Here is a 12,716-nt window from a genome sequence, read left to right on the forward strand (position 1 = left end):
GACAAAAAGTAGATTTTTATTTTCTATGTTCAGTCTTCTTTTCTATAAGAGATCAAAAAAGCAATTATGAACATTTGTTCTCAGTGATTCCTTTTGCTAAACTTTTAATTACTTTCACTATTTCCTTTCGGATTCTCTCTGAAATCTAGAAGAATTTCAGTGTCCAAAACAACATACTAAAGTATATAATAAGAAGACAAGTATGTAGCTCTGTTATCTATTCCTAAGTACTATAGTCAGTAATACTGTCAATGTGGAGATACAGATTTTATAGGAGATAAATGAGAATAATAAGAAAAATAAAAATTTCTGTTTATATGAGACAAGCTAATGGCCATTATTGAAAAGAATTTTCAAAATGGATACATTATTCAAATGTCTTTACTTTTGCATGATATGAATTTTACATAGAAGTTTTGCTAATTCTTTGTCTTTTCTCATGGTTAAGTCATTAGGAGGATTTCCATAGCTATTTCCTTTTGAATAACATAGAAGATAACATCATGTAATATCAATTTGGGGCTACAGTAATATACTTTGGTGGCATTTAGGTGAATTTCTGAGTGGCATGAATGAATTAAAATAATTATATATCAATGTGTGTATTATCATTTATTTCTATGCCTTTCATGTTGCTGTTTGTCAATTCAGACCTTTCTCCAAATTTTACCTCTAAATTCAGGTCCACTTCTGGGGAGGTGACATTTTTACTTGTATTCTTCACAGACATCTTGGAACTGACCAAATCAAGTTCTTGATTTCCCTTACCACACCTGTTTGTCCTCTTAATTTTGCAACTCCATGAAGGCACTATTATTTCCTCAGTCAAGTGGTTAGTAGATAGTGACTCCTTCTACCTTACATTCTTCGGTCACCTCTACTACCCAGAGAGTACATTACCAAGTTGATTTTCTCTCCAAACATCTCAAATATTCACTTCATTTCTCAACATTGCCACCTTAGTTATAATTTCTTGGTTGGAATATTACAAAAATAACTTTCTAACTTTTGTATTTGCACAGGGCTCAGATCTTTCCAATTCATTCTCAGAACTACCAGAATAGTCTTTTAAACACACAAGTCTGGTTATTCCATTTCCTTATATAAAACAAAGCTGTGAGTTTCCAAAGACTACAGATACAGTCCGGGGTCGGGGGGAATCCTGGGGAGTGATATTGGCCAAATTATATCATTATATGGTGTGGCATGTATGAACATGTAACAACAAATCCCATCAATTTGTGTAACTATAATGCATCAATAAAAATGTGGAAAAAATAGGGGGAGAGAAAAGACAGCTTACACTTTCCAAGCCCTTTGAGTCTAACACTCTGCTCCTCTATGGATATCTTCCCTGTATCCTATCATTTACTATTTAAAAAAAATTCAGTTATCAATAGACCTTTATTTTATTTATTTATATGTGGTGCTGAGAATCAAACCCAGAGCTTCACACGTGCTAGGCAAGCAATCTACCACTGAGCCACAACCCCAGCCCCTATCATTAACTCTTGACCAAATCCTGTGAAGTATTATACTCACTGTAGGAAAAATATAAATGGGACTTAGAAGTTAGGCAATAAGGTAATAAATGTTAAATAGGGATCTTTCTACCTCCAAGGCACATTCTCTATTATATCATGCTGTCTTTCTACACAATTTAGCCCCAGTTGATCTTTCCAATCTCGTTTCTTTTAATAATCATTTTCCAGTCATAGAGACATTCATTCAGATTCCCAAACTACCACACTAACCAGGCCTTTGAACCTGCTGTTTCCTCAGCCAAGAATGCCCTTTCCAAGTCTGTGTACTTGGCTAATTCCTGTCAAATTCTTTTGAGTTTCTCTAAATGGTGTTTCTCAACCTTGTCTGGTCATGAGAACCATGCACTATTTCCAACTGGAATCTCTTAAAGCTGGAACCCAAAGTTCAACATTTTTAAAGCTCCTCTGATATCTAAACAATGTTTTTTAAAAAGCCCACTGTTTTATGTGAGTTTCCTGGCTTCTCTGATAGGCTTAGCTCTATCTTCTGTTTATATATTTATTTTATTTTTTGAGACAGAGTCTTACTAAGGAACTGGCCTCAAATTCATGATCCTCCTGCCTGTGTCTCCCAAAGTGCTGGGATTACAGGTATAATTTAGTGTACCTATACATTATCTTTGATTTCTAATACATTGCTACAACTGGGGAAGTAAATTCTTCAATGTTCCTAAAAAATATGATCTTGTCCCAATTGTTAATTCCAAAGGAATTATAACAATTTAAATAATCTGTCTTTGCTAGATCATTTTAGCTCTCTACTGTAGTTTTCATCTTGCTAGCATAATTTCAGTTTAGCCTGTGTCTTCACTTCTCAAATAAGGCAGAAATCATGTTCTAATATAGTGTTTTGAATAAGGTACATAGTAGTCCTGCATGTACACACATACACACATAATACATATAGTGAAAACTAAAGTTTCCCCAAAAAATAATGACCCTGACTTGAGAGTGATCAGCTCTTTTTTTCTATTCTATTAAATATTTCTTTTCTATTCAAAAATGTGGATTGATACTTATTAAATTGATTACACTACCCCACACTTTGTCTAAACTATGTGTGAAAAGCACCTATCTTGGGTCAGAGTTTCTAATCATGATGTGGTTAGTTCCATTATAAGAAGAGGAAGAGTCACTGGAGTGCGGAGTGCGTTCTCCCCCCCCCCCCCCGCCAGAAAAGGACAGAGAAAGAAGACTGCTGTCTTCAAGCCTGAGAGAAGTCTCTAATCTTCCAGAGCTTTATGAAATAAATTGCATTTTTTAAAGCTCCCCCCCTCCAAAAAAAAGAGAAAGAAAATCACTTAATTGCCTCTCTGAACATGTTTTTATCACTACATCATACCTAACACACGGATACATGACAGATGTTTAATAAAGATTGCTGAATTAATAAGAGTTTTCAGGGAAATAATGTATGTAACATTTTTCCATATCCATAGTGGTAGGCAGTCAACAGCAGGCAAAAGAAAGATATCAAGATTCACTTTCACACTCTTTAGACAACAATCAAAATAGAAAGACTAAAAAATACATAAAAACTCAATTCAAAATTAAAGCAACAGAAAATAATACACTAAAAATTTCCTTTTGTTGGCAGTAGGGATCTGTAGATTATCTTTCTAATATCAGCTATCCCAAGAAATATGATATTCAAATTTATTCAAGGTACTAATTATGATATTAAGATTGAAGTTTTTCTTCTTTTAGAAATAACTTGTTGGCCAGGGTGTTGTTTGTTTGTTTTGTTTTTGAGAAACTTAAGAAACTCCTTCCCCCAATTTAATAATGTATTAGAAATCAAATATATCTTAATTTATAGGTGTACTGTGATATACAATTCAAAGTTTCTCAAACTTGTCTCTCTGGAAATGTGTTATTTAATAAAAGAGAATTTTTATAATGGGTTGTCAGAAGATATAAGTAAAACACATGAGACTAGTGAAGACCTGAGACATAACCCAGCTTACAGATGAAAGAATTTCATATATCAATTGCTCCTTAGTTCTTGCTGAGAAAAGAACTTAATTACACCATTTATGACCATCTTTCTCTACCACACACCCAGACACATCTACAACTGGTGTTGATGATCTCTCGGGAGTGTTTGGAGAACCAGGTAGGATTTATGAAACTCTTAAGAAATATTTGCATAGATGCAGACTCATCCTATATTTACTTAGTTATCTAGTGTTTTATGTTAGAACTTCGAACCATGAACATCTTTATCAACTCTGTTAGGCCCCAAGAGGAAATATTTTGGATTGAAAAAGAATCTAGTTCAATTATGAATATAGGTCTTCATTCTAAGGATAAATACACAATTTAAAAATTCCCAAACTTTTACCAATCAGGCTCTATATGGTATCCATAAAACTATATCAGCTTAGAAATTCCAGTTAGACAATCAGACGTGACCATACTCATAAGAAAAATGTACACATCTGAAGTACAAGGACAGCTGTAACATTCTTCCTTGATTTAGTAAGAAAAGTAAATAACACTTTTTTCTTAATAACCAAATAAGTTCTAATGTGTTTCAGAATGGAATTTATCAGGTTAATTCCATTCAGGAAGCATATGCTTCATAATACATCTATGCTTATTGAACCCATGCATTATGAGTATTGCTGGGAAAATTAAATATCCAGTGAAGTGGCTGATAAACAAAAGTGATGGGTAGTCTATCAAGAGCCAAGTCTCCATATACAGAACAACCAATTGGCAGTCATAGAGAAAAACACATTTTATGAAGGCTTTTACCCCCTCTCTCTTTCCATTCAGCAGCATTTGTACAAAGCTCTCTCTCTCTCTCTCTCTCTTTCTTTCTTTGTGATAGGGTTGCACTATGTTGCCCAGGTTACTCTACCCTCAAACTCTTGGGCTCAATTAATCCTCCTCCTGCCTGTCTATTAAGTAGCATGCCACTGACTACACCTATGTACCTAGCTCACTTTTTAAATGTGGCTTGATAACATGCTATACAGCATGCTATACAGCATGAATCAATGAATGCAATGCTAGCAAGTTCTTCAAATGAAGTAAAGAGTCATATCAAGACACTTTTTTCTCTTCATACATATTAAAGAAAAATCCTTTTGTTCAAGGTAAAACTTCATATTCAAACGGGGTGGGGGGGAAGCCCCAAACACTTCTATTTAGTTGAAATGCTGAAATTGTATATGATCTCTTAACGTATGTCATTTTATTTACTTTCAAGCTTTGTTGTTTTTAAACTCTAATTTTTTGACTCAGTTCAATCAGTTGAAATGTGCCATTAAAAATAATCAATAGTTTCAGAAGTTCACAGTTTTTACCCTGACATCTGAAAATCTTTCATCAAAAGACCATTATTCAACCATCTAACCAAAAACTGGAATTGGTCATTCCTATCTATAATATGTAGTTAAAACCTCAGGCAACTGGAATTCATAGAAAACAAAATATTAACTGAGAGGGGGAAAGAAAAACTGCCTAAAAATAATTTTGGAAACTTAGTTAATCCTACTATAGTTAAAGGAGAAAATGATATGCCAAGGTTTTCATGAACTCTAGGGAGTTTTATGTGGCTTTTAACAATAAATACAGTTCATCACTTTAAGACAGAGGCAGTAAAAAGCCCCTGTTTTATTTTCAAACTTTCTTTTTTTGTCTTTGGTACTCTAAAGGTTATACATTACCTGTGCTACAGCTTAAAGATGGAGAAGGGTGGCCTGTTCAACACTAGATTTAATGTAAGCAACAACTTTGGTTTGGCTAAGCAAGGAAAAATAATACATATATCTTATTCAATAATATAACACAGACTAAGACATTTTCTCTGCATGATTTTCAATTGCTTTGAGAGTTGAGAAATCTGAACCTAACATGTAGCTTCCTCTACATTTATCCATAGTAAATATAGTTAAGAAACATGGTGAGTTTTTCCTTTAATGATTCAGGATTTTGTGATTTCTCAAGATTCATAGTTTACATATGAATTTTCATTTTTAATATTACAAATATAAAGTGTATAGGAGATAATAGATATATCTTTCCTCTCAAGCGACTTATTCACTATTTTAAGAGAAATTTTACTAAATCCATGATATCAAATTATTTTTTATAATAAGATTATTATTCATTTCAAAGTAATTTACTTAAAAATCCTCATAATCAAGATTATATTATTTATCAACCATAACTGTGAGGAAAATGTGAACTTGTGTATTTATTAAAATTCTATGGTGGTTTTATGAACATTAATAAGGTGAAATAAAAATTTATCTATGAAATAGTGTGAGCAAAATGAGTTACAGAAGTATATTATCTAATCATTCATCTAAGAATGTGCAAAAAACCTAAATTTACATTTCTTTTATATTCTATCAAAAGCCCTGGGTGATATTTGTAAAAGTTAAGTCAGGTCAGGTATTGTTCTGAAGAAATTACTTCCAAAGTATCAAAGAATATAACATGCATTGTGGATGAGCAAGTGGGGTCAGAGGAGGATGACAATGCAAGAATGACAGATTCAAACCACTATAAATTGCCACCATCACCTACTCTATGCACCAGAGTAGCACAGTAGATCAAATATCATATCCAGACAAACCACAAGATGCAGAACAACAACTAGGAGGAGAGGAGAGGAAGAAATTTTGCTTGTAGTGATTCATTTTGGAATTATTTTCAACATAGGATATGCTATCACTTTTTTCATCATAATTTTAAAATATGCAAAGAATTAGGTTGGTCTAAAACTTTCTATTATTTTTAACGTATCAAATTATATTTGAAATGATACCAAAGTTAGAAAAGCCAACTATATATAATACTCCACAACAGTTCCAGTATACTATATTAGTTACTGAGAATAAATTTGAAGAGCCTCCTTGAACTGCAAAATATGATTTTCAATGATACTCTGTTTAAACAAAACTACCTCACATTTCTGTTTTCACTGTTTATGCCTATGAAATGTTATAGCAATAATTTTTGTTTCTAGGAAAAACAATTGTCTGAATATTGTATGATCATTAACTATGACAAATTTAGCCATTTCATTTTTATTTTCACAGATCATGTTAGGAAGAACACTACAAAGTACCAGATTAACATTTCAAAATGTATCTGAAAGTAATGAAGGGAAACTGATTCAGTTAGCAACGCTAAATAAAACAGACAATTCATACAGATGCTTTCCCTGTAAAATATTAAATAAACACTCAAAAATGGCAACCTTTTCAATTTAATAAACCAATCCCTAACTTATTTCTCTGTCGGAGCAAAGTTTCTGCTTGACCAAAGCTCTGGTTTTATATGCAAGCTTTTTTTCTGGTCAAAAAATATGTACTTTTTAGAAGATAAGGGTATTAAATCGAATCACAAATGACTTTTCCTCTTCCCTCTGCCTCTCTCTTCCTTGCACAAATGCTGAAATATATCGGTCTGTATAAAACAGCCATTTTATTTTGTCCCCAGCTTATCAATTACAAGTACAAATGCTGAGAGTTGTTCAATTGGATTTGCAAGAGTGCTAAAGTGGAAACGCTTCACTTACTTGCCATTGTTTCATCAGCTCTCTTACTCCCTTGGAGTCTTCTAGGAGTCTCTCCTTATAGGTAGCATCCTGTAGGACATTGGCAGTTGTTTCAGCTTCTGTGAGCCAGGCAAGAAACTTCTCCAGGTCCAGGGGGAACTGTTGTAGTAATCTGTGATTTTCTTCCAAAGCAGCCTCTCGTTCACTCACTCTGCAAAGGAACAAATAGCCAGATGCAATTCTCAAATATCAGAATGGGGTACCCAGAGAACTCCATGAAAAGAGCAAAGGTGGGTTGTTGCTCAAGCTCTTCTTTAAGCAACAACAACTTGAATATTGTGCTATTTATCTTCATTTCTATGTACCTTAAAGGCTTCTGCATGGAGATAGGCATGCAAGAATATCTATTAAAAATGAATGACCATCCCAGATTTCTATAAATCTTCTCTACAGAAATGGTTCTTTCGCATGCACACACACGCACACCCACCCAGACACAACTTTTGGATATTTGCAAATTCATACATAGACACTCAAAATTATCATCTTTTAAACTTAGTAGTTTGTGCTGGGCAATATTGAATGCTTATTTTGATATGCTGCAAAAGGTAAAGCTAATATTTAGGTAAAACCTTAGAATCTATTCTCTTGCCTATCTTTTTTTTAATTGTAGATGAACACAATATCTTTATTTTACTTATTTATTTTTATGTAGTGCTGAGGATTGAACTCAGTGCCTCATGCGTGCTAGGTGAGCATTCTGCCACTAAGTCACCTCCCCCACCCCCACCTATCTTGATGTCACCCTGAAGCAAGAAACAAGGATTAAACAGGGAAGGAGAAAAGTCAAGAAGATACACAGTCAGAAAGTATTTTTTTCACTGGAGGTGAAAAATAGAATTGGAGGGCAAAGGGAAAAGAAAGATTAACAAGAAGAAAAACAACATTTCATAGAAACCATTGTGCAAAATATCATTTTGCATGACCCTAGAGTGTTATAACTACTTCACTAGGTTCATATTTCATTAGATGATGGTCATACAGCTGCGAATATTCCCCAAAAGAAAAATGTTATGTGTAATGGAAAAAGTAAGAGCCTTAAAAACCAGACAGATCTGGGTTCAATTCCCAGTGTTCCTTACCAGTTGTGTGACATGGCAAGTTACTAACCTCTGTGATTTCTCATTTCCTCATCTCCAGTAGCTATGGCTGGGATGAGAATCAAATACAATAAAGCATGTAAAGTCTAGCACTTCACATATTACACAGTTACTCATTAGAGATACTCAAAAATGTTCCTTCTACCCACATTCCATTTTCCCATTCCTCTAGTCTTTTAAAAGGATGCAATAAATTCCCTAATGACACACACACAAAAACTTTAAAAATTTACATTTTCTGGATATATATATTCATTGTGGATACACACACACACACACACACACACACACACCCTCAGCAAACATCTACATAATAATAGCTCAGGAGGGAAAATTACCATAGGCAGTAACAGTTCCATCTAAAAAGATTCAGGTAAATTTTGCCCGAAATGAGGAAACTAGTACTCTATTTAAATTCCTTATTTGCCTTCTCTTACTACACAAACACTTTCTGGGATTAAACATAAGCTAAAAATGGATTTAAAAAATTGAACACTTGAATATGATACACACTGCTTGTTAAGATGTGATTGTCAATAATTATGCAAAACTGCAATTTATTTCAGCAGCAACTTTATCATGGGATGTGCAAACCAGGCAAACAACTCCTGCCGAGCCAGCGGCAGCAAAGCCCCCGGAAGAGCTGTTTATTCATTATGGGTGAGGTTTTTGCTGAGCACACAGTCTTTCCCAGGGTAGTTTTGGCACTCATACTGGATAAAAATCTTCTGTCTGCATTAACTCGTGGAGAGTAGAATAGGTTTATGAGGATGCAGCTATTGGAAAAAAGTAAGCATTGCACTAAGCTATTTATCAACTCCTAAATAAATGTTAATACAGCACAGCTGAAAGGCAGTGCAGTGTTCTGGTTGGGCAAAGTTAAACCCCACAAAGCACAAGGGCTAACCTGGCCTGCTGGCTTATGTAGTTTGAAGCCAAACTATCAATACAAGGACAAATATCAAAATTGTCATCTATCAGGATTTAAAAATGCAGAACCATTGTCACAGCTTCCAGAATCTCAATGCTACAATCGGGCATGCAATGTATAGCAAGCTGAATCCCATGTAACTGCTGACAAGTGACTGTTCCTGAACTGCAAAAGAAGCAATTTTATCCAGTTTGCACTAAGACTTACTCGATTTCCAGTCCAAAATGCAGGCCAGAAATAAGCTGTCACATTCCAGAAGATGAATGCACAGTTAGACATCGACATATTTTCTAATATACTCCAATTACAAACAAAATAAAAGGATAATAGGAAATTCTCCCACTGACCTAGTGAAACTTGGGGAATTAGACATTGTGCATTTTATTATTAGCTTCATCTTCATGATGAACTGCACTTGACACACCCGAGCTCCTCTCTCCTTAATCTAGAAACACCACTTACCCTCTGTTGCCAGAGAAGTAACTAGTAAATAACTTTCTAAGAGTTATTTGCAAAATGCAATGCACATAAATCAGATAAAAGGGTTCTACCCAGACAATGAGATTTTCAGCCAAATCCTACCAGTGAGTTTGCTGCTTTGTAAATTAGGCCCTTAGGGAAGAAGCATAACTCTTTCAGGACAGTAAGGCACCATTTTCCTAAATGATACCCTCGTGGTCTGAAATATTGACAACATCAGGCTGGATATTTTCTAATTTGGGAAACACTTTAGAAAAATCCAATGGCAGCAACAGCAGAAATATCTCTTCAAATGAGCTCTTTCACAATCCTTGTTGATCACAGGTGAGATTGTTGTTTCCTGCTTGTATAGGGTTTTTAAGACTACAGTCATTCTCCTGGGTCCAATGCATGTACACTGAATTCCTAAATTTTAATTGTGCCAAGTTTAGACTTCAAATGAGTCAAGAGTACTTAATTTCCATATTTGTACATTCAAAATAACCCTAAATATACCCCTTAGTTTTTAATTTTTCTCAGCAATATGGCTTTGAATGGCTTATATGATAAAGAGAAATATAAAAATAATGAGAATCATAAATGAATAAATGATTGATTTAGACCAAAACTAAAGATCCTGAACATGTATTATTTTTCAATTCCTTTGTCCAGGGTAGCAAACCCTGGAGAAAATTTTGTTGAATTTTAAAAGTAGCAATGGCCAGATTTAGAAAAAGTAATAATACTTTACAAAGAGAATCTACTGTAGAGATTAAGAACTTTTTATATAGCAAAATCAGTTTTTCCAGCTTTATAATGTACACAAAATAGCTGAGAATTTGATGGAGTAAGGAATGGTATGATGATTTCAAAAGATTCTTACTCTATTTGTAAGGACATCCTGTAGTATCCTCAATATATAAACAAGAGTGATATGGAACAATGGTTCCCCAAATATGGTCTATGGATTAGTAGAACCAACATCATCAAAGAACTTTTTAGAAATGCAAATAAATTGTCAGGGCTCATCTTAAGCTTACTAAACCAGAAATCTATAGGTGGAGTCCAGTAAGCTGTTTCAACAAGTCCTCCCAACATTTTTAATGCATGCTAAAGTTTCAGAATCACTGCTGCTGGGGAATAAACTTTGACAATCATAATGTGGCAGACACTGTGGTGGGCTGCCCAGATCCCTCTTCAGGATGAAAATACTTCACTGCTGAGAGTGCTGCTGGCTAACAGGCCTCAGGACTGGACTGTGCTAAAGAGAGCTGCTCCCTTTGTTCCTGTGGCACACTGGACCTGCTGACAGGTCGATATCTAATGTGTGGGTTATAAAACCCTGGCTCCCTTACTCTAAGTCAGGATAATTCTGAAGGGCTACCCTAACTCTTTATGGGGAAGGGAAGGTCGATTGTTGTCATAGTGACAGCTGCATGGGTAGCTCAGCTTCTACTTCCACCCTATTCTGCTCCCTTTCCTTTTCTCCTCACAGGTGTTAAGCTGAAAACTCTCTCCAATAAAATTTCTGGATATTAATCGCTTTCTCAGAATCTGCTTTTTGGAGAACCTGACCTGCTGAAGCGTCTGTCATAAGAACTTTAAAAATACACATGTCAGACTGGGGTTGTGGCTCAGCGGTAGAGCACTCCCCTAGCATGTGAGAGGCACTGGGTTTGATCCTCAGCACCACATAAAAATACATAAATAAATAAAATAAAGGTATTGTGTCCAACTACAACTAGAAAAATATTTTTAAAAATTTCACTTGCCTAAGGAATGCAAGTGGAAAAATAGATAACTACTCACACAGACTGGTGATCTACAAAAGGGACACTATGGGAGATTGCTCCAATCAGCAATTGTGCCTGAAGGGTTACTGAACTTTTGGTTATCCTTTAAGGAGATCTGTAGATAATGTGGATATGCATTATCACCAGTAAGAATTTATCAAAGGTGTAAAGTACTGGAGATACAAAATATAGCACATCTTGAGAAATTGCTCATCCAGAGACAACTTTGTAAGAAGATGATGAATCACAGAAAGCATGTCTTAGCATCTCCACTGATTGTTAAAGAAATGATCATCAATGAGGCAATATGTATATTCTGATTTGTCACTAGACACAATCATGCCATTGTATTTCTGAATAAATCTCTAAGACTTCAGAGATTTACTTTTGCTATGCAGTTGAAATCACCAATTTCTTATAGGCAAACTTAATACATCAATAGCAAAAGAGGAAAAGGAAGAGAAATCCATTATTTTTAAAAGTGTTTTAGTCAGGTTTTTCTTTGATATGACCAAAAGACCTGACAAGAACAATTTGAGGAGGAAAAGTTAATTTGGGGCCTCATAGTTTCAGAGGTCTCAGGTCATACATGGACAGTTCCATTTCTTGGGGCCTGATATGAGGCAGAACATCATGGCAGAAGAGTATGTTGAAGGAAAGCAGCTGTGAATACGGCACCAGAAAGTAGACAGAGCTCTGCTCAATAAGGACAAAATATATATCCCAAAGACACCCCCAGGGACCCACCTCTTTCAGCCACACCATACCTGCCTACAGTTAGCACCAAGTGAATCTCTATCAGGGGATTAATCACTGATTGGGTTAAATCTCTCAAAACCCAATCATTTCACCTCTAAACCTTTTTGCATTGTTTCACACACAAGCTTTTGGTGAACAACTAATTTTGAAACCATAACACAAGGTAAGGCTGAAGAGCTTAATTAATGTATAGATATTATTCCACAATTAGATACATGGATGAAAAATACTTAATCAGAACATCATATTGCAAGACACACACACACACACACACACACACAGGCCAAACAAAAGACATGAATACATTGAATGTTTTTAGGAAAAACAGGGCTCAAACTGATACGGAAGGTTATTTTTCCCAGGTGTTTCTTTAAGTGGGATAAATTGGGGAAAATTCATAGTGCTCAGTCTTCCACTAAGCAACACTTTCATCTGTGCCCTGTACTGTCATAGAGTAAACAAGTAAAATACTCTGAATCTTCATTTATTTGTATTTTTAACCACTATTATGCCCCATAATGTTTTTAGGGAAAGCTTTACAGGATCATGGTT

At 34.9% G+C, this 12,716-nt stretch overlaps 1 protein-coding gene across 8 annotated transcripts in view; it reads right to left on the minus strand.

The window, feature by feature from the left end:
• Dmd (dystrophin) overlaps nt 1–12,716 on the minus strand; it is a 2,062,171-nt gene that overhangs the window by 522,291 nt on the left and 1,527,164 nt on the right. For all 8 annotated transcript variants that reach the window (XM_071606751.1, XM_071606753.1, XM_071606749.1 and 5 more), the window contains one exon: nt 7,084–7,273. In XM_071606751.1, coding sequence (XP_071462852.1) covers nt 7,084–7,273 — 190 coding nt within the window. The remainder of the gene's footprint in view (nt 1–7,083; nt 7,274–12,716) is intronic.

This window comes from Marmota flaviventris, chromosome X (assembly GCF_047511675.1).
Source record: "Marmota flaviventris isolate mMarFla1 chromosome X, mMarFla1.hap1, whole genome shotgun sequence".
Lineage (NCBI taxonomy): Eukaryota > Metazoa > Chordata > Mammalia > Rodentia > Sciuridae > Marmota > Marmota flaviventris.